The sequence below is a fragment of the Rhizophagus irregularis genome, chromosome 28 (genome assembly GCF_026210795.1).
Source record: "Rhizophagus irregularis chromosome 28, complete sequence".
Classification (NCBI taxonomy): Eukaryota; Fungi; Glomeromycota; class Glomeromycetes; order Glomerales; family Glomeraceae; genus Rhizophagus; species Rhizophagus irregularis.
Window position 1 is genome coordinate 1,334,820 of NC_089456.1, and position 21,394 is coordinate 1,356,213.

Here is a 21,394-nt window from a genome sequence, read left to right on the forward strand (position 1 = left end):
TATTTTAATATCCCAAAACTATAGGAAATTTCGTCACATACTTAAAATATGGTGGATTGCAAAAGAAAAAAGACATGGTTTTGATAAAATTTAATAGCTTTTTTTATTAGAAGTCTAAAAAAAAAACATGCACAGGAGAATAAGAGTAATACGGAAACCAGTGGTGTAGGGTCAACCTCACGTGTGGTGTATTACATAAAATTTCATGTGTATGATTTGTAAGGACCGATGTGTATTGCTATTTGCTAGTAACTTTGTATGGTATGAAATAATAATGTGATAATCATGACATCACAAAATAATAAAAAAAATCTTTTTCTTTTTTTCTTTACGCGTTACGCATTTCACGTTAAAACCTTTAAACATCTCAATAGTATTGTAATAAAATCAAGCTCTTTCATACTTTTTTATATAAACTTTTATTATAACTTAAAAATGTCATCTATAGATATTAATGAAGTGGATATTATATATGAAGAAGATTTAACTATGGAGGTCCAACAAGTGAAAATGGAGTTGCAATAATCTATTACTTTTAATTTAAATAACCAACTTATTTACATAAAATTATTTACATCTTTAGCAAATGTGCAAGTCAAAAAATCTTTGAAATCAGTTCCTATCAAGCGTAAACAAAATGCACAGTCGAGTAGTAGTAAGAAACGGTCCAAGAAAGCTATTGTGATTAATTCTTATACTGAAGATCATGATGATAATGATGATAAAATAGATAAGGAAAATAAATCATTCTCCAAACTTAATGAACTCGAATATCAAGAGCGAGTTCTTGCTCTTAAAGAACGCAAAATTGCTTTAAGAGAACGGGAAGCTGATATTCGTATCATGGAGTAATAAATAAATATTTCGCGACTCCATTAGTTATAAATATTATTATATATTTTTACTGACAAAAATTTTAGTTAGTTTAATTAGTTTCGTTCAAACATAATACTATTATTTTTATTTACTTATCAAAATAAATGATATTAGCAACATTTTGAAATGTTATAAACGCCATGAAATTGTTTTTTTTAAATAAATAACTGAAGGAGCGAAGGTTTTTTAAAAAAAAGCTTAAAAAAGCAGTTGTGTATAAAATATTATACACCACATACTTTAAACGCTAATATATATATATAATATTAACAAAGATAAGCTGTGGTGTATTTTATACACGGGTCATTTTTTCGTCATACACCACACAAGTGGTTGATCCTACACCACTGGTTTTCGTCTTACCTGGAGAATAATGCTGATTTACCACCACCAAAGTGACAAAAAAGGGTAGAATCATTACAAGAACTTGTACATGTTAGCTCTGACCTCAAGGGAAAATCAGTATATTTTTCCCCAGCATTGGACAAATATTACGAAGGAGTAATTATGTATGATGCAAAAGTAAAGAAAGCCTATGTGTATTGTGCTAAAGGTGATCGCAAATTTGATACATTTTCCAAATGGATAAGTTATCTGCAAGATCGAGGATACTTAAAGGACATAGATCAGCTGTTGTAACTATATTTTTGCAAGCAAATCCCAGTTATCCCACCACTCCATCAATTGCATCTATTTATCTACTTCAAAATATAAGCCATATTGGAAAGTAACGTCATTTGTAAACGCTGAAGATATTCTTTTATCAATTCAAGAAAAAGTTTTGCCAGGAGGAGAGTTTTCTGGAACTGCAATACAAAAAATTAGCGAAGGGCTTGAATTTCATTTTTTCAAAGAAGGACAACTAAGAAAAAAAACTACTACACTTGATTACATTTTGCACATTATTTTGTTAAATTATTTAAGTATATCAATTCTGGCCGAAGTTATAATCCGGTGAAAATCACCACCGGTGAGCTCAAGTACTCAACATTTTTAGTTAAAAACTATATAATGTTATAAATTCGACATGATATGAAAATCTGGTATAACTCGGGAAAATTTCGTGAATTGTATAATACTTGTATTATGGATAACGCAAGTCACACAAAATATCTTCGTTATATTAAATAAAAATTTGTTATGAACAAAAATTCGTTATAATAAGAGTTATTATATATATATATTATATACACTGGTTATAGGCTTACTTCTTTAAACGGTATACAGCATTTTCTAGTAATCTTCGGTATAACAAGAATTTTTTTATATGATAAAATTGGTACAATACTGAAGGTTCGCTAAGAAATTCGTAAAGCGAGTGGACTGTAGTAACGCGGTATAATGGCGTAATACAATAAACAATGGATCAGTTCCATCATATTCTTCTTATATTTATAATAAGATGAATAATTACAAATACTAAATACTAATTTCTATCATTTTAAAGGGACTCAGGTAAAATCCACCATTTAGTATAGATCATGATCATTTTACCTATATATATATAAAAAACCCCTTGTAGTAATAGAAAATTACCTGTTACATGTAACGAAACAATAAAACAATAGAACAATTTAATTTATTACTAAATTTAATTGGTTAGTTGCGTTATTGCGTAATTGATCAACGATCGTCGCACAGATTGATCTGACATTTTAAGGGGCACAAGATAACGATAAAGAGTGTAAAAATCCATCATTTAGTATAAAAATGTCACAATTATCTCAAAATGATTATCAAGATCATGATTATTTTAATATATATATATAACCTCTTTGTAATAATAGAAGAATTACATGTAACGAAACAATAAAACAAGTAGAACAATTAAGTTTATTACTGAATTTAAATAATTGCAATATTTATACGATGATTTGGTGTGATAGTTAGTTGCGTAATTGATCAACGCAGATTGATCTCTCTATAAATCTCGGTTTTTTTTTTCAGTTTTCGCAAATCTTTTCTTATCATTTTTTTCTTAACTTTTCTTACTTATCATCTTTTCTTACTTATCCGAACTGAAAAAATGTTTCACTAGTGCGATTTAAACTCTCAGCACACTATTTGACAGTCTTGGTTTCACTGAAAAGGAAAAAAATGATTTAAGAAAATATTTTATTGGAAATAAAAAACGTCAAAATGATGTGCAGACTCTCCTTCTTGGCTGCACAACAAATGAAGAGAAGCTTGCATTTGTTAAATCACTAATCACTCCCGGTATGTTCTCACAGACATTATATATAGGTATAAGAATAATGTGGCTTAGATTCTCGTCTCTCCGTCATGTTCGCCAATAATACCGAATACTTACTTATTCTTGTGCTTTTCTTTTCTGCTTCTTATCGTTATTGTCAAACCCTTTCCTTTATTAAACTACTTGTTAAATTAAATAATATATGCAGATTTGAAGAGTACATTAGAGAGTAATTTTGATCTAATAAGATCTGAATTGAGATGCATTAGATCTGAATTGGGAAACATTTATGAAGTATCTGCACGTTTAGAAGTAGCAAAATTCAGCGATTCCCATTACGCTTCCAATTTTGAAATTTTTGGTTTAAATGGTTTTATATGGCTTTCCTTGCTACGAAAAAAATTCTTGAATGAAAAACCAAGGTACGACTCTCCAATATATATTCAAGCATATCGTGCTGAAAAACTTTCAAAATATATAAATGTAAGTGAATATAAATTATTATGAGATGGGTTTTTGCACATGGTTCTTATTTACCATAATTTTTTGCACTTCTTGAGCAGAATAAAGATATGAAAAATAAACTTGAAGAATCAATAGCTGTTATTCGTTCATTACCCCAAGATAAAAATTTTATTAAAATTCTCAATACCCTCGCTGACAGAGCGGAAAAAGATCTCAATGCCTGGGAAGCTCATGAAAAGAGTAAGTTTATTTAGACTAAAGTTTGATAGTAAATCAAACCTTAATTTTGTCAATTAGATTCTGCCAGTATGTCAGAAAACCATCTATATCTCGCAAATACAAAATTCTTGGGTGTTATGCTGATAACCTCATATATCTTGGATCCAAAAATAGCTATAGAGAACAATCATGTATTTATATTCACACATTTGAGAGTGTAATTTGAAATTATTATAATATACTGACTCTTGTCTGTTAAAATAATTTTTTAGGCTCCATTTAACAAGTTATCTTGATATGAAAAATGTTTCAATCGAGATAGGTGAGATAAAATTAATGACCAAGAACATATCTCATGGTTATCGACAGCTATTGATTAGACTGGCATCACTTAGATTCGTTATCAAAGCGTTGAACAGTAAAGGTGATGAAGTAGCAAATTATAAGTGCGATTTAGTCGGAGTGTTATACGTCCCGAAAGTCCCTACTATTAACATTCCGAGCAGCTGGGAACACGGAATTACATTTCCCAAAGGTACCAACCATACCATAAGAATTGTTGTAGTAGCGGTCAAAAATATTGCATCACTTTTGACTTAAATTTACGACATAAATTACAAATGCTAATATAATAAATTTATATTCATTTTAAAGCAAAGTTATTGTAAAAACATAGATTTTTGACTTTTTATTGAGAATATGATTAAATAAACGCCAGAATTCGATTCCTTAAGCGATATAGAGCACGTACTCCAAAAATTGTAACAATTGAATCACTTGTTGTAGCGTTTTAATTTTTTAACAGCCGATTTCTCCACCACTAGCCATTCGATTGTTACAATTTTTGGAATACAAGCTCTATGTCGTTTATTTTGTCGAACAGATAAAATTACTTCAGAATTCAAAATAAAGGACAATTTAAATCAACTTTCAGACAAAGCAAAAGATATTATTGAGAATAGATCAAACTTCTTCTTTATTGGAATCCAATCCTCACATATGTATTTCTCTACAAAGGTATCCATTGATTTCTTTACCAAAGGAATTGACTTTTGTATTCGATCTACTTTTCTTGTTTGTATAAGTTGAAAATCCATGTTTTTACAAATTTAGCAATTTATACAAGATTTTACTATGAATTGGGCAAATAAATAATTCTAAAATATTCTTGGAGATTCAAGCTTTAAACAAATATAAATTTATTATATTGTCATTTGTAAGTTATGTTGTAAATTTAAGTCAAAAGTGATGCAATACTTTTGACCGCCACTGTAGTTATTATTTATTTGTTTTCTATTAAGCTATTTATCAACTATTGTATTCCATGCTATAGACACCGGGGGGACAACTCAGGATTACACATATTTATGATCACAAGAAGTAACATAAAATTGGTTATACAAAAAGAATCCATATTAAATTTCGCAAAATTTTTAGTTTCTCAATACAATAAGTAGTACAAGATCACATTTTTAATTTACTGGCCAAAATTAATCATAATTTCTGGGTAAATTTTCTACCAGAATTAATGATAATTTCTAATCAACTTTTTCAATTTGAAATGTAAGTAGTACAAAATCACATTTTTAATTTTACTGGCCAAAATTGATTATAATTTTCAGTAAATTTTTTTTACCAGAATTAATGATAATTTTTAATTAACTTTTTTAGTTAAAAACCTAATTTGGAATGTAAGTAGTACAAAATTACATTTTTAATTTTACTGGCCAAAATTAATTATAATTTTCAGTAAATTTTTTTTACCAGAATTAATGATAATTTTTAATAAAAATTTTTAGTTAAAAACCTAATTTGTAGTACAAGATCATATTTTTAATTTTACTGGCCAAAGTAAGTTAATTAATGATAATTTTCAATAAACATTTTTGGTTAAAACCTATAATTTTAGAAATTTGGAATATAAGTAGTACAAGATTACGTTTTAATTTTTCCGGCCAAAATTGATCATAATTTTTAGTAAATTTATGAGCATTTCGCGTAATGCTATATGATATGATTGATGAAACGTTGAAACGTTGTAGATTGACTTTTTAGTATTTATGAAAAATTTATACTGTACAGCAGCATTTCGTGCATAAATTTATCAAAATTTGAATAAATAAATATAAATATTTTTCTTTTTAACATATAAATGTAACATTTAGTTTCCATATATGAAATACGTAATAGTATATCATATTTATAGAAGATTTGCCCCTGTGATCGTTGTTCCATTTTAACTAAAAAAATTAAGAAGTTCGTACAACACATGCGTGACACGGATGACATATCTTGATCAACCGAAAATCACAAAAAGGGGATAATTAATAAAAAGGTATGCGTTCATTACGTTCATTTACATCACTCTTTAATCATGAAAGTTGCGCGCTAAATGTTCGAAAATATTTAAATTTCTAATCCTTTGTATTTTATTTGATATTTTTGTGTTATTATTAAATTTTTTAAAGAATTCGGAATATCACAAAAAATAAATAAAATAAAATGGAATCTTCTACTTCTTCAACCACACTCAACCTATCAAGCTCTTCTTCACAAACTTTACGTTCACCACATAAAAACTCACTTTCATCCGAATTATTTATTAACGCAGAAATATCAAATAAATTACATTTACATTCCACAACTCGAAGAATATTTATAGGTCCAAAACCAATAAATTGGTCGTATAAAAAAAAGTCATTCTTTTTTCCAAAAAGTATTTACGCTGAACCTCTTAAAATTGTTAAAAAAAAACCTGCTCAAAGTGATAGGAATTGCTTACCTTCATCGAATGTAATTATTAGTAAACGTGAAAAGCGAGTAACTTTTATTGCTTCAAGAGATTCTATTGGACCCACAAATTTGTCTTCTTTAGATTATTATGAAATCATTTCGAAAAGTCGAAGGTAATTAATTTTACAAAATTCATATCATAATTTTTTTTTTTTTGAAGAAATATTTAACATAAAATATGCATACGTTTTTTAGAAGCTCCGTTGAAATAGTAACTGATTCGAAATTTTTAGTTTCCGAACCACAGGATTTAGAATCTGGTCCTAGCGGTGAAAATAAAACTTCTGAGATATATTATACTCCGACTGAAAATTTGAATACAAACCCAATTTCACCACCAAATACAAAACACGTTCAAACTTATTTTCCATCACCACTTAAACTCGAAGGAAATGAACCTGGGACGTCACGTGTTCCATTTTCAGATGTGAATAATGACGTAAATTCAAAAGCTTCTGAGAGATTTTATACGCCAACTGATAATAATGTAACCACGTCTGAAGAATTTTATACTCCAACTGATATTGTAACCACGAATCCGACTACAGAATCTCGTAACGTTTTTGATGAACAAATTGATCAGGAAAGTGATAATATAAATCATGAAACTATTCCGTCAACTGATGAGAATTCAGAAATAAATAATGGTGATAAGCCAAAATATGTCAGATTTTCTGAATCGACTGCTACAACAAAACCATCAAGTACAGTTATAAAACAAGGTCCAATGTTGGTAAGAATTAATTTTGAAGAAGAATCTAAAGAACATTTAGTTGATTATTTAAGTAATCACTTTACTGAATCATCCAATTGGAAAGAATTAATGGTGAAATTAAAACCGGGTGGAATTGAATTATGTGGAAGCAAGGTAAAGAAATTAATTTCGTAAGATCCACCTTTTCAAGAGAAAATATATTAATTAAATACAAATACATTGTTTTTTAGAATAAAATAATTGAAAGTATTAGGTTCACTTCCACAACAAAATTATCGCTGTTTTCATCATCAGATTATACCATATCAATATCACAGCCAACTAAAGATTATATAAAAAATTTTATTCTAAATCCAAAAACAATTTCATTAAGCATTCAATGGTATCAAGCAATATACAAATTATTTCCCGAATCTGTAAATAAACCAATACCTTGTACACTTGATGTCATTATACCAGATTTAGATGTGAAATTACGAATTCCTCTTTGCGATAATAATAATGAGGAAGGGAGTGGATGTAATCATGAAGATAATGAAGGATCTACATTGTTGAATATTAGCGCAGAGAAAGTAATGAATGTTGTTTTAAATGAATTAAGTGAAATTACTGAATGGGATGATGTATTAAGTAAATGGGTAAAATCTAATCATTTGAGGTTATGTTGGAAGAGATATGGGAAATTAGAATGGATTGATTTAAAGGAGAATGGAGACGTTTGGAACGATATATTAAATTGTCCTCAATTTATTGAACAGGTACGAAATATGTATTATTGGCTTAACATTTTTACATTCATATAATAATGATTTGATTATTATTTTATAGACTCATCAGTTACAACTAAGGCCAATTGAACATTATCCTACAACCATTAAGTTACGTGATGGAACAAAATTAACTGTAAGAAAATAACTTTGTTTTTATTCTTTCTTTTTTGTGATATTTTTTTTTTTTAATTTTAAAAAAATTAATAAATTAAGGAACCACCACCGATCGAAGGATATCTAATTAAAATAACGAACAATAAAAGTCAAAATAAAAAATCAAAAAAGTTATACTTTACTTCACAGAATAATTATTTATTCTTCCTAAATCCACTAAAAGCAAGTCCACCTCCACCCCCAAACGTATCCACTGTTACAACTGATGGAGATGGAATTCAGTTTTGTGATAATACTCAACAACATCCGTTAATTTATGCAGTTTCTCCTTATATCCAAGATAAAATTGTTGGTGATAATGATACTTTTATGAAGTCTGATATGAAAAGAAAAGTTAAACAAATTTTACATGCCAATGGATTTATTGATTTAACTGAAATTGCTGAAATCAAATGTTTAAAAAATGATGGAAAAACCGAAGAAGACTTGGAAGAAAATTTAAACGAAGAAGTGGAGGGAGAAGGATGCCTCTTTAAACTATTTCTGAAAAATGGTGGAATTGTTTCTTTGAAGGTAGTAATGATTATAATTGTGATAATAATGCAAAATTTTTGTTATTAATTGTTTTTTTAATAACCTTAGGCATATTCAAAGCAAACACGAAAAGAATGGGTTAATCATTTAAATGATCTCGCTAACTATTGGAAAGATAGATTAAAACAAGATGTGAGAATAAAAGTTGATAATATTAAAATAAATCAATCAATTTATCTAGAAAACAAGAATAATGATGAACTACATAATCATAATTGGGAAAATTTTAAATCTTACGCTGATCCATTTATATGGAATTGGTGTATATTAGATGGTTGTCGTGGAATAACTGTAAGCGTTAAATGATTTGTGTTCTTTTTTTTTAAAAAATAAATTGTATTAATTAAAATTTTATCTATTTAGAAATCCGGATTGTTATATCATAAAAGACATAAGCGGCAACCGTTTCAAATTTATCATCACGTTCTAACACGTGGACACTTTGTTTATTTTAATCAACACATGCGTTCCACATTGACAGGATGCGTATTAAGCAGAAGTTATTACAAGCGTAAAGGTTGTATTAATTTAAGAGATTGTTACGTTTATTCAGGTAGTAGTATAACAGAACATGAATATTATAAATCAAACTTACCACAGGAACAAAGTATAGCTAAATCATATAGTCAAGGTCCGTTGGCGAAACTTTACGGTGATGGTATGATATCTTATGATGATTATAAAGAAACTAGTTTCGTTATTTGGAAAGGTAGAAGAAAATATTATTTTAATAATGATGGGATGAAAATTAGTATGGAAAAAATAATTAAATATGATATCCCGGGAGATTTTTGGATTTTTAGGGCTAAGAATAGAATTGAACGTGAAGAATGGGTTTGGGCACTTAATGTTGAAATTGAACGTCTTTATGAGGAAGAAAATGATGAGATTAAATGAGCATCATTATATATTTATTTTTATTTATTAACTTAATTTAATTAATAATTATTATCTTATTAATTATTAAAAATTTGTTTAATTTCACACTATTCTTACTACTGTCTTTACTATTATTATATTCTGTAATCTCTAAACGTTATAATGATAATTAAATTTTGATTTGTATATTAATTGAGTTCAAATTTTATCATCGTGACTAATAAGATCAAATAATGTTTCCAAGTCCGCCCTTCAAAAGATCACTTTAATCAACAAATAACATTTGTATTTTCTTTTATGAAATTGTTAAAAAATTGTTTCGAGAATTTGCTCGTTTAAAAATTGGTACCTATTCGAAAATCATAAATAACAAGTTTTTTCGATCCATCATCCGAAAAACAACTTTTTTCATGAATTTATTCTCTAATATAATCGCTATTATAAAATTATACAGTAACGAATCGATTATCGAATTCATTATCTGGAATGTTATATCCCAAACTTAACATTCGATAATTAACCTATTTTAGTTTGGAACATGGTTAGGTTTGTGTTTTTCAATTCTTGGAGATAGGAAGCATTTTATCACGTATATTTTATCTAATAATCTTTAAATCATAAATATGCAATTTAGTTATTAGGAGCATATTAAGAAAAAAGCTAAATAAATTTCTTTGCTTTTTTATCTATTAAAATAACCTACCTGTAACTACATCTTCTATAGATTTAAAAGTTGGAACTATAAAATAATTCTGCAAGGATTTTTCATCATTCTTACAAATCAATAATATAGTCTAATTCTTTTTTGACATTTCTCAAAGTATGGCAATATTTTAAATAATTTCATATAATTACCTTTCAACACTGATTAAGGGCTAAGGGGAGGTCCTTTAATATTTATCTGTTTTAAATAAACAAATAAATTTTTCTATTCAAAATTTCCATACTAGTATTTCTTGGCTATTCTTTGAATAACTTTTTAACAATTCTACACTAATCAATTATGAGATGAAGTGTGTTATTAACACTACAGTAATTTAGTTACATGTATAATACTGTTATTTACTTTATAATTAATGAAAATTATTATAATCAATGTAAAGTTATTTTTTTTTTTGCCCTTTATTAGTATTATAAAAATTTATATAATATAAAGTCGTTGAAACGTGGCCGGAGCGTTGCATAAACCGACTGCATTACAGTAAATTCGTAAGTGCCAAACCTGATGATAAATGTGGATTTTTCTCTATCTTCTGGCGATAACTCGACCTGCCAGAATCCACTCACTAGATCAACCATTATGATTATAACATAGACGCGAAAGTATCATATCAATAAAGTATCTATATAATACAAAATTTGAATCTATACTAAAAAACCTAACTAATTTGCAATACAGTTATTATAGCGTTAAAAATACTCTATTATGTTTACTCGCTATCTTCCCTGGCACCCTGAGTTTGCGCAATACGTTTCTTATTTGTGTTCAAATTATCCTTATCTATATCTTTTTGACCATCTAGATCTTTACCTTTAATAATTCTATCACTAAAAAATCTTCGATCTTATCTTTATATAGAACCCGCTAGACTATCCGTTGCCTCGTAAAATTGTTCATCTTCCGATAGATGTTAAATGATGTTTGGCATTCTTATTTGGCATCGTCGTTTGAATTCTCCGTGGTAAAGTTATTTAATTATGGAACTCGGAGATAAATACTGTATGTAAATGTATGTACTTGTGTTTTTGTATATATCTGAAGCTACAATCCACACCAATCAGATTTACCAATTTTTTCTAGCCGCGCATCATCTAGTCGAAATACAAAATTTTGTATTATTACATGGTGGCTACGTGAATATCTTGTATATAATAACGAGATAATGTAATTTTAATTGGAAAATAAATATATGCAAAGAATGTTTCAATATCTGATATTTAAGATTTCATAAAAGTGACTTTGTGCTATAAAATATATAGACCTGGCATAATAAAAATCGCCAGATTAATATGAGCAACAATTATTTTGTTATTTATAATAAAAAATAATAAAAAAGTTCATAATTTTTTTTTAAAAAGATACCTCTGAAAATTTTATAGGGGATGACTTCGTAAAAGAGATTTTAAGTAGCTTACTAAGTAATAATTAGGATAATCCAAAGATGGATTCGTTAATAGTTAATAAATTAATAAATAATAGTATTTCTTTGAAATAAAAATAAAAAAAAGTAGTTTAATTATATAAAAATATATATAACAAGAGTATTTTGAATAGAGAAAATTTTTCTAATACTGATTATAATGAAACCAATTTTTTTGTAGAGTGCCGCTTTCAGTAATTGGCCAATCAGATCTTCATTATAAGGAAATATAAATTACTCGAGAATTATTCAATATTCATTATATAATACTTATTATTTCTTACGAACTATATCAACATTTACATGCATCCTCACATTTTTTAACGGATGAATTTTAAATGCGCAATTCATTTTTAAAGGCTATCAATCATTTGCTGTCTATCCCCAAAGATATCTGGACGAAAGAAATAAAAATAAGTTTTACCGGCATAATTATTTGTATTTATGATTTTTTTATTAATGATTTTTGAACAAAACCAGCTTATACTTTTATTTCTTTTTTCTTTTAAAAAAAAAATCATTAAAAATGATGAATATATAAATTTTTTTAAAAGAAAAAAATCGCAAACCAATTTTTTTCTTTTTTGTTTGTTAATACTTAAATATCTATAATTAATATCTATCTATAAATGAAAAATTTTTTTATGATGATACATCTATTACAATAGAAGTATGTAAAATATTATTTACAGAACTTGATTAATGATAGTTATTAAAAAGTGATATCAATGATTTATTATTTTAATTTTTCCTAATGACAATAAATATTCTTGCAAAAAAAAATATTATACTAAAAAATCATTTATAAAAAAAGCTAATACAGTATTTTTATGGATTGACAATGGATATTTAATAAAAAAAAAAATTTTCTAAAAAAATAGATTTTTACTATGTATACCAATTTTATCTGCTGTCTGTGATGAGCATAAATTATAAAGCATTTTTTTTAACATAAATCATATAAATCTATAAATCATAAAGCATAAGACTGTGCATATGCGTAAGCATATATATACCATATTTAGGCAACAAAACAAAACCATAAGCTGAATTCAACATTTCACAAGATTTTTTGGGATTATGCTAACAAATTTACAAACTCACTTGAATTTATTATTAGAATCATTAGATTAAAAAAATAATTGTTTGTTTGAATATTCTAATTTTTTAGTAACTTTGGTTATTATGTTTTAAAGTATATTAAAATTTTGTATCAAATTATATATATATCTCTAGAATAATGGCATATTTTATAAATTTATCGGCCCACTGTAATACCACATGTTAAATTGCGATCGACAATTTGTTATTTAAGGATCGTCCAAAAAAGAGATAACAATGATAATGTTTGCAGTAGCTAACACCAATAGTTAAATATCGTATAACATTTTGATTGGTTATTTGTCAAGCCACTTTTATTTTCTGGTTTTTGAACAAGAATTGAACAAAACTTATTATGATCGACATCATAGAGCACTTTATACAACAAAACACCCGAATAAATATTTAGTAATAATATTTTTTCTTAAATAATATAAAAATTATTTGTAAGCCAGAAATGACAGAAATCACAGACGAAGAATTTGAATCATTTTTAGAAACGTTTATTCCTGAACCTGATAGCGAAAGCGATAATAAAGAAAATAATATCAATTTCCTGAATAAAAATGGGCACAATGTCCTTCCGTCTTCAAGTAATAACTATAATAATATGCAAAATAAGGATTTTGAATGGTTAAATTCTCAAAAAGAAAATGGTATCAAAGAAATCAATGAAATAAATGTTATTTTCCATGTTCATTTGCCAGAGAATATTGAAAAACATGGATATCCTGTAGTCCTTGGTAATGTAAAAGAATTAGGATTGTGGGAAAAACCTATTGTGCAACTTCATCAACCATATCCTCAACATCCAACATATTGGCAATCTGATCCAGTCACAATTTCTGTATTAAATACAAGTGACATACAGTATAAATATGTTATTCATGTAACTAGAAGCCTCTTACAAAGTGGAAAAAATGTGTTTGAAGGAAATGATGATCAAGAAAGTCGCATTTTGAATATTCTGAGGATTGATCAGTTTGATATATGGAAAAATATTAATTTATCTGAAAGATATTGTATTCATCACAATAATATAGACGACTTTGCTTTTGTAGATTATATTTATAATACTATCAAGGAAAATAATCTTAGAAATAAAGTTGAAGAATATCAACATTTGTTAACTCATTATACAGAACTTACGGTCTGGGCTTTACGTCTTAAATTCATTGTAAATCGTATGGAAGATAAACTTAAAGAAAAAAGACTATTCTTATGTCTTCTCCTGGGATATTATGTTCAAAGATATGGACATTATGAATTATCAGCTTCTTTTATATCTGAGCGTTTGCTTAAAGCACTTGAAAACTACAAACAAGAAACTTTACCTTTAGACATTAGAGAGAAAATGAACACTGGTATTACAACTTTAGTTCAACATAATGCTTTTCATATGAAGTTTGATTGGCTCATTATTTTTACAATCGCGGCTGAAGTTGATCCCAATTATACCTTCATTGAACATTTAAAAACTTTGAAATATCCTAATGATTTATTGGCAAAGTTTATTAAAGAGGTTAAAATAATTATACCTTATATCAAGGGTATTGAATTTAAAAATTATGTTAAAATTGGCAAGGTAAATTTAAAAATTTAAAATATAAATAGAGAATTACTGTATATTGACTTTATGAAATTTTTTTGAATATTTTTTTAGTGGTTAATTCAATTATGTCATAATATGGACTCCCTCTTTAAACTCTGGAATGATATTCTTTTGCATTATATTGCATTTGATAAAAGTGTTTCTAAGTGTTTTATTGATCGAATTCGAGCGAATATTTCTCACGGCAAATCTATTGCTAATGATAGTCTCGGAGAGGAAATTATTCAATCATTAGAGTTGATATCTCAGTCTCACACTTTGGAATTATTAAATATATTTCCAGAAATTTTAGATAATTGTTTTCGTAATGAATTCTCTGAGAAAATACCAAAAATCTGTATAACTTGGTTTAAAAATCTTTTATTAAAACTTAATATAAGTAAAATCAATAAATTATCATATGAAAGCGACTTTATTTTTTCGGTATTTCAACAGTTAGATCGTATATATCCTTTACTTAATCAAAGAAATAATATTTGGCGAGATTTAACAAGTATTGCCATAGAAAGAGTAAAGAAATTTTCAGATGCTCAAATTTTTGCTGCAACAAAACTGATAGTACAAATAAAAGTAAATTATGTCAAACATTTATTTTTAGAAATAGTAAAAGAAATATTAAACAAAACTGTCCGACAAATCAATGATTGGTTACTAAGTAAAATATTTATAATTTGCGATTGTAAAGGCAAGACATTAGTAGTTCCAAATTCGTAAGTTTTTTTTTTATTAATATTATATCGTCTTTTTTTTAACATTAATTCTTTATTATTAATAAATTAATTTATACTAGGATGAGCGAAGATATTTTATATTATATAATGACAAAATTGCAAATACAATCAGACATGTTGGAACATTTTGATATCTTAAAAGATAATAAATTTTGGAACATTATATTACACGCTACTGGAAGTGTTAAAAAGCTTAATTCAAATCCATTTGTCAAACGCGCTAAAATATCTGCCAATAAACTTGGTGGATTATTCCCTGAAAATACGGTCGATTTGTATTCATTACAACAAACTCTAGAACATTCTGATGAAAATTTATTTCAACAATTTGATGTAACCAAGAATGAATCTTTAGATGATGTTGATGATACGAGTAATGATGGTATTAATAATTCATTTGAACCAAAATCTTCAATATATTTTATTTCTAACTCAATTGCTATTAAAGATTTTAAATTTCCTTTTTCATATTATTTTATGAATCAAATTGATAATTATAAAAATCTTTATTATAAAGAATTAGATATAATAAGATATAATAATTCAGAAAATATTAATTATTATAGCGAGTTACATGAAGATTTTGTTGAAGATTTTAAGAATAACTTAATTTCTATTAATAGGAATTTTGAAAATTTACAAAAATATTCAGAATTATATTATAATGATTTTATTAAAATCATCTTATCAACTTTTACTACTAAGAAATCGATCAGCGAAGAAATTTTAAATTTTGTTTTTAAGAATTTAATTGGAGATAAAATTATTAATGACCTATTTTTACTTCACATTTATTGGTGGGAATATATAGATAATATTTTAATCCAATTGAAATTAATTGAAAAATTTCCAGACATCATCACAAAATCTCAAAATGATTTCATCGTTTATGGAAATCTTGATTATTATCTTTTTAGAAGAGTAATAAACTCGATTCTACAAAATATATGTGATGATAAACCATGGGAACAAGATACGGATGATATCCTATTCATAATCAATGATACAAAAAAATCTTTAAATTTTTTTAATTTTGATCTATTATTAATATGTGATGATCTATTAAAGATTAATTTGATTCCAATAGAAAAAATCAAAGAAATTGTTTATTTGGGAAAATCTATCAAAAATCAAGAATTTATTACAATCGATATAATAAATTTAGTATTTATTAGCCTAGATAAAAATTATGATATAATTCCTATTAGATCTTTTATTACAAGAGTTCTTGAATTTATTCCTTTAAATTCTGAAGTACGATTAATTCTTTATAAAAATTTATTTTCAAGAGATCCTTTTGAATTTATTGACATTATAATTAAGAAAGTATTTATAACTGAATATCAACAGAATAGAAGAATATTTTTTAAATTGATTAAGAATTCCAATAAAGTTTTAAAACTTTCGAAAAGATTGAGTATTATTAATGATAATATCAAAAATCTTGATTCAGATATGGCGGAACTTTGTTGTGAAATAATTCAATCCATTTTCAACGAATTTAAATTATCTGAATTATCACCTTACTTCAAATATTCAATTAAATCATTTACAGATCAAGATTTATCCTCACAGCAAATGTCCGTGTTACAGCAACTAACATCAATAGCTTTTCTAAAAGAATTTATTAGTAAATATTGGAAAAATTATATACAAAAAGACAATTATTTATCTAAATCATTAATTGAAGAAATTAACAATTGTATGAATATTAATCATTCATTTATTCAATTTTTACATTCTTATTTTGTACCTAATTTGTATCAAAAAAAATTTTTTAATGGAGATAAACGACTTCAAATGATAAAAAAGGAATTTCCGTGGATTAAAAATATCAGAGCCAAAAATATTCCTAAAATTTGGCAATCGATTAGAATAGCAAATTTTGAAGATTTATGTACTTTTTATTATAGTAACCTTACGCAAAATTTAGAAAAGTATCCTTTCCTTTCATTATATTTTAAAAATTATGAAAAATTGGAACTCATAAAATATCTTCATCCAATCGTTAAATTTATAAAAGTTTTAAATTTTAAACTTGAATATCATTTAACAAGAAAAGCAGCACAAGTTATGAAATTTCATGAATTTATTGAAAAAGAATCTGAAAATGATGAAGAAAAAATCAATTTAAAATTATTATTTGAAGAATTTGCTTTTGCTTGGAATTTTATTATGGATTATTTTGTTCAACATCAAATATCAATTTATAATAAATCTAATAATCAAGTTATGAATCTTGAAATTCCTATTATTTATGGTTTAATTGAACAAAAAGGTGCTGGAATTCATTTATGTGCAATATTGGATTTTTTAATTAAATTACATAATGAATTTTTGGATAATGTCATATCAATCCCATTTGAAAAGTGTAAATGTCTAAAGTTTTTAGAAAATATTACTTGGAATACTTTGGAGAGTAAAACTTATTTTATTAAATCAATTAAGATGACTCAAGCTCAAGATATCAATTTTATTAATTATCATTGGAATGATAAGATTTTAAAATATAGTCAAAAAAAATTAAAGATAAAAGAAATAAATTTTATATTTGATTTACAAAAAATTGAGATGAAACTTGCTAAAAAATTAGTTCTTAACAAAGTTTATTTTGAAATGGAAGAAGATCAGGTTTATTTGAAGAATTTTTTATTTAAGAATGAGCTATTTCATAATTCTTTCAGAATTTTGTCTGATATTAAAAAGTTATTACCACAAGAACCAATCCCAATAGAGAAGCTATCATTAATTTCAACAATAATTCAACCACAAAATTCTTCTTCAATGTCTAATATATCATTAAATTCATTAAATTCAAATAATTTACCTGAATTACTCTTTCTTTTTGAAGCAATTTTTTATTCTATTAAAGAATTATCAGTTAAAAATAACAAGTTAATTATTTTAGATTTTGTTAATCGATGGTTAAAATCAGCAAGATATAATGTAGAATTCATAAGCATACTTGGTGAATTTTCTTTAAAATATATTGTAGAACTTTATGAATTAATTGAAGAACAAGTCGCAGATTCAACAATTAATAATATTGACAATAAATTTAAAACTCCATTGATACAACAAACGAAGGATTTAATTAACAATATTATAGATTATTATCCAAAAAGTCAACAAGACATACAACTTATTCCTGCTAAAGCATTTTCTCTTGCTTTAAAAAGATTTATTTATAGATTCTTGTTAAATGATTCTATTATGAAAATATTAAATTCAAATAATTTAAGTATATATTTTTTGGATTTTACCTTAGATTTATGGCCAAGTGATGTTAATGAAGAATTGATTAAAAAATTGTTTCCTACTTGTTTATTGGTATCTCATGCTTATGACACTTATAACTTTATCATTAATGAAATTGAGGTATGTATTTATTATGATTATGCTTGATTATGTTTGATTTATGTCTAGTTAAAATTAATATAACTATTAAATTACAACCAGGCTATTAGGAAATGCGATATTATTGACGTTGATCAATAATATATTATTAAAATGTTTTTGTTAAGTAGGAGATATCGGCGCGTTGGTCTAATCGCTAATGACATAATATTATTATTAGAATGAAATTGTATAAAAAAAATTTATGTATATTGTTTTCTCTTTTTTATTTTCTTAAATGAATGAATAATTTGTAAATTTTATGTGTAAATGATCTGCAAAATAAATGATCTGCAAAAATATCTATCTAGATCCAAATGCAGTAATTTTAAATGAGTGCGCTTAATTACTAAATCATGTTGTTACACAAAATTAATTGACATGAATTGTGCGACAATATCGGAAATTCGCTCCCGAAAATTGATATAATTTACCCAGTTTGGCGTTAATAAAATTCGTTACCTTATCTCCCCTTTCAACTTTCAAATTACAATATGTCATGTTCAAAGATATTTTCAGGTGATTTACCTGAATTAACATATGAAATTATAAAATATTTTCAGAATGATATTTCAACTTTACATTCATGCATTTTAGTTAATAGATTATGGTGTCGTTTAGCGATTCCATTATTATGGAAAGATCCATTTTCATTTCGTACCGGAAATTGTAATTTTATTGAAATTTACTTTGATAATTTAAATGATGATTTAAAATCAAAATTAAGTGAATACAAAATTAATGATAATTCATTAATACCTTCGAATACACTATTTAATTATGCTAAATTTTTAAAATATTTGAATATATTTGATATTATTTCTTGTGTTGAGATGTGGTTTGAAGTTGCTGTTAGAACATCAAAACCAGGAAATAGATATTTTTTGAAAGATTTAAGTAGTTATTCAGTATCTAATTTTAAAAAATTGATTAATATATCATTATTTAAAATATTTATTGAAAATGAAATAAATTTACATACTCTTGAAATTGAAATTTCAAGTACTTATTATTATACATATTTTAATAATATTCTTGAAATAATTTTACAAAATACAAATTTCATTCATAATATTAAAAATTTAAATCTTTATATTAATAGTCCTTTTAATTTTTCATATGCCAATAGTAATAGTGAATATAAATTAATTAAAAATCGTATATCACAAATAATTAATTTACATCAAAATATCAAAAAAATTTTATTATATTATGATAATTTTCCTTTATATCAATCATTATTATTATCAAAAGATTCTAATTGTTCAAATACTTTAAATACAATTATATTTTATTGTATTGATTTTAAAGGTATAACCAATTTAGATAAAATATTTAAACAATTAAATGTTTTAGAATCTATTCATATAATTTATTGTTATTCTTTAAAATCTGGTTTTGATCAATTTATTAATTTGACTAAACCATTTAAATTAAAATCTTTAATTATAAATGAATTATCACACGTTGATAAATCATTACAATTATTATTACAAAAATCTGGTAATTATTTAGAAAATTTTGGGTATATACTTGGAGATTTATCACAACAACGTCAATTATTAGAATTAATTACAAAATATTGTAAAAATATCAAATATCTTGATTTTTATGAATTTGAAAGTCAAATTATTTATCAAATATTCAATTTATCAAATTTAATTGAACATATTAAACAAAATCTTAATTATCTTTCAATTAATATATGGGAAGATTATTATTTATCAAATGGTAATATTGAACGTAGTTCAATATTATTACAAAATTTAGGTCAAACTCTTCCTTCTAAACTTGAATATTTAAGTTTGATTCTTAGTATTAAAGAAAATGATTTTAGAATATTCTTAGAAAATTCTCAAAATACTTTTATTAATAAATTAAAAATAATGCAAAATAATAGTGATGATATTGTACAATGTATAAAGGGATTTATTATTAATAAGAAAAGAGTTAACTATTTGGCTATTAGAAATTTTAAGGGTGGTGATTTGTCTTGTTTGAAAGATGAGGTGAAGGAATTTAATTTACATAATATTAGAGTTTTAAATTTTAATGATTTATCTTTAGCTTTTGATGTTTATAATTTAGTAAGGAAAATTGATTATTTATAAAAATGAATATTATATGTATTATTTTATATATTATTACAATTAAAGTTATTTACTTATTATAAAGTATATTTATATTATTCACTGGTCAAAGTGGTATAGTTCCCACTATGAAAAACCTTTGTGTACATGATGCCAGTTTGTATAACATTTCCATAAATTTTCCACATCAAACGTCTTAGATTAGACGATGATACAAAGTTATAAATTCGTTTTTCATATTCCGGCCGGGTCGGTAAATCACAAATTAAAAAATTTTTTTTTTATATTAATATAATTGGCCAATAAAAATAGTTTATATAAATTGTGGTATGAAACCCGAATTTATAACTTTGCGTCGCCTTATTCTTTAACTATATTAGAATGTATTTCAGTAAGGTTGGTAATGTACTTTATACCTGAAGAAATGTATTGAAAATCTTAACATGTTTAATAATTAAACCACTTCATCTTGATATAACGTGCTAAAGTCTGGCAATATAATAGTACAAATGCGTCTAAATATGGATACATACTTGTTATTCCATGGGTATCAATGAATAACTTGGGGCACCCGATCAAAGGGAGGGGAGCATTGATGTATTAGAATATTTATTAGATATCCAGGGAATAACAGGCTTGTCTCATTGTGTATGACGTATACATCGATGGATTTTATACTTTTTTATACTTTTTTTATACCGGTG

At 25.5% G+C, this 21,394-nt stretch overlaps 5 protein-coding genes across 5 annotated transcripts; all 5 read left to right on the forward strand.

Moving 5' to 3' along the window:
* Positions 1 to 435: 435 nt before the first annotated feature.
* OCT59_018941 (uncharacterized protein) lies at positions 436 to 852 on the forward strand (the record flags this gene model as incomplete). The annotated part of the gene is made up of 2 exons (XM_066135703.1): positions 436 to 495; positions 628 to 852. 2 exons carry the CDS (start codon positions 436 to 438, stop codon positions 850 to 852), a joined length of 285 nt encoding a protein of 94 aa, XP_066004968.1.
* Positions 853 to 2,745: 1,893 nt separating this feature from the next.
* Positions 2,746 to 4,354, forward strand: OCT59_018942 (uncharacterized protein; the record flags this gene model as incomplete). Its single annotated transcript, XM_066135704.1, has 6 exons — positions 2,746 to 2,765; positions 2,948 to 3,093; positions 3,279 to 3,553; positions 3,631 to 3,775; positions 3,833 to 3,971; positions 4,027 to 4,354. 6 exons carry the CDS (start codon positions 2,746 to 2,748, stop codon positions 4,352 to 4,354), a joined length of 1,053 nt encoding a protein of 350 aa, XP_066004969.1.
* A 1,902-nt stretch (positions 4,355 to 6,256) lies between these two features.
* Positions 6,257 to 9,637, forward strand: OCT59_018943 (uncharacterized protein; the record flags this gene model as incomplete). Its single annotated transcript, XM_025318480.2, has 7 exons — positions 6,257 to 6,660; positions 6,743 to 7,415; positions 7,493 to 8,020; positions 8,091 to 8,165; positions 8,246 to 8,719; positions 8,789 to 9,031; positions 9,104 to 9,637. The coding sequence occupies 7 exons, from the start codon at positions 6,257 to 6,259 to the stop codon at positions 9,635 to 9,637; spliced, it is 2,931 nt and encodes a 976-aa protein (XP_025175989.1).
* Positions 9,638 to 13,318: 3,681 nt separating this feature from the next.
* On the forward strand, positions 13,319 to 18,702 carry OCT59_018944 (uncharacterized protein; the record flags this gene model as incomplete). The annotated part of the gene is made up of 5 exons (XM_066135705.1): positions 13,319 to 14,038; positions 14,267 to 14,446; positions 14,525 to 15,183; positions 15,264 to 18,582; positions 18,664 to 18,702. The coding sequence occupies 5 exons, from the start codon at positions 13,319 to 13,321 to the stop codon at positions 18,700 to 18,702; spliced, it is 4,917 nt and encodes a 1,638-aa protein (XP_066004970.1).
* Positions 18,703 to 19,061: 359 nt separating this feature from the next.
* On the forward strand, positions 19,062 to 20,711 carry OCT59_018945 (uncharacterized protein; the record flags this gene model as incomplete). Its single annotated transcript, XM_025332178.2, has 1 exon — positions 19,062 to 20,711. The coding sequence occupies exon 1, from the start codon at positions 19,095 to 19,097 to the stop codon at positions 20,709 to 20,711; it is 1,617 nt and encodes a 538-aa protein (XP_025175992.1). The 5' UTR covers positions 19,062 to 19,094.
* Positions 20,712 to 21,394: the final 683 nt, after the last annotated feature.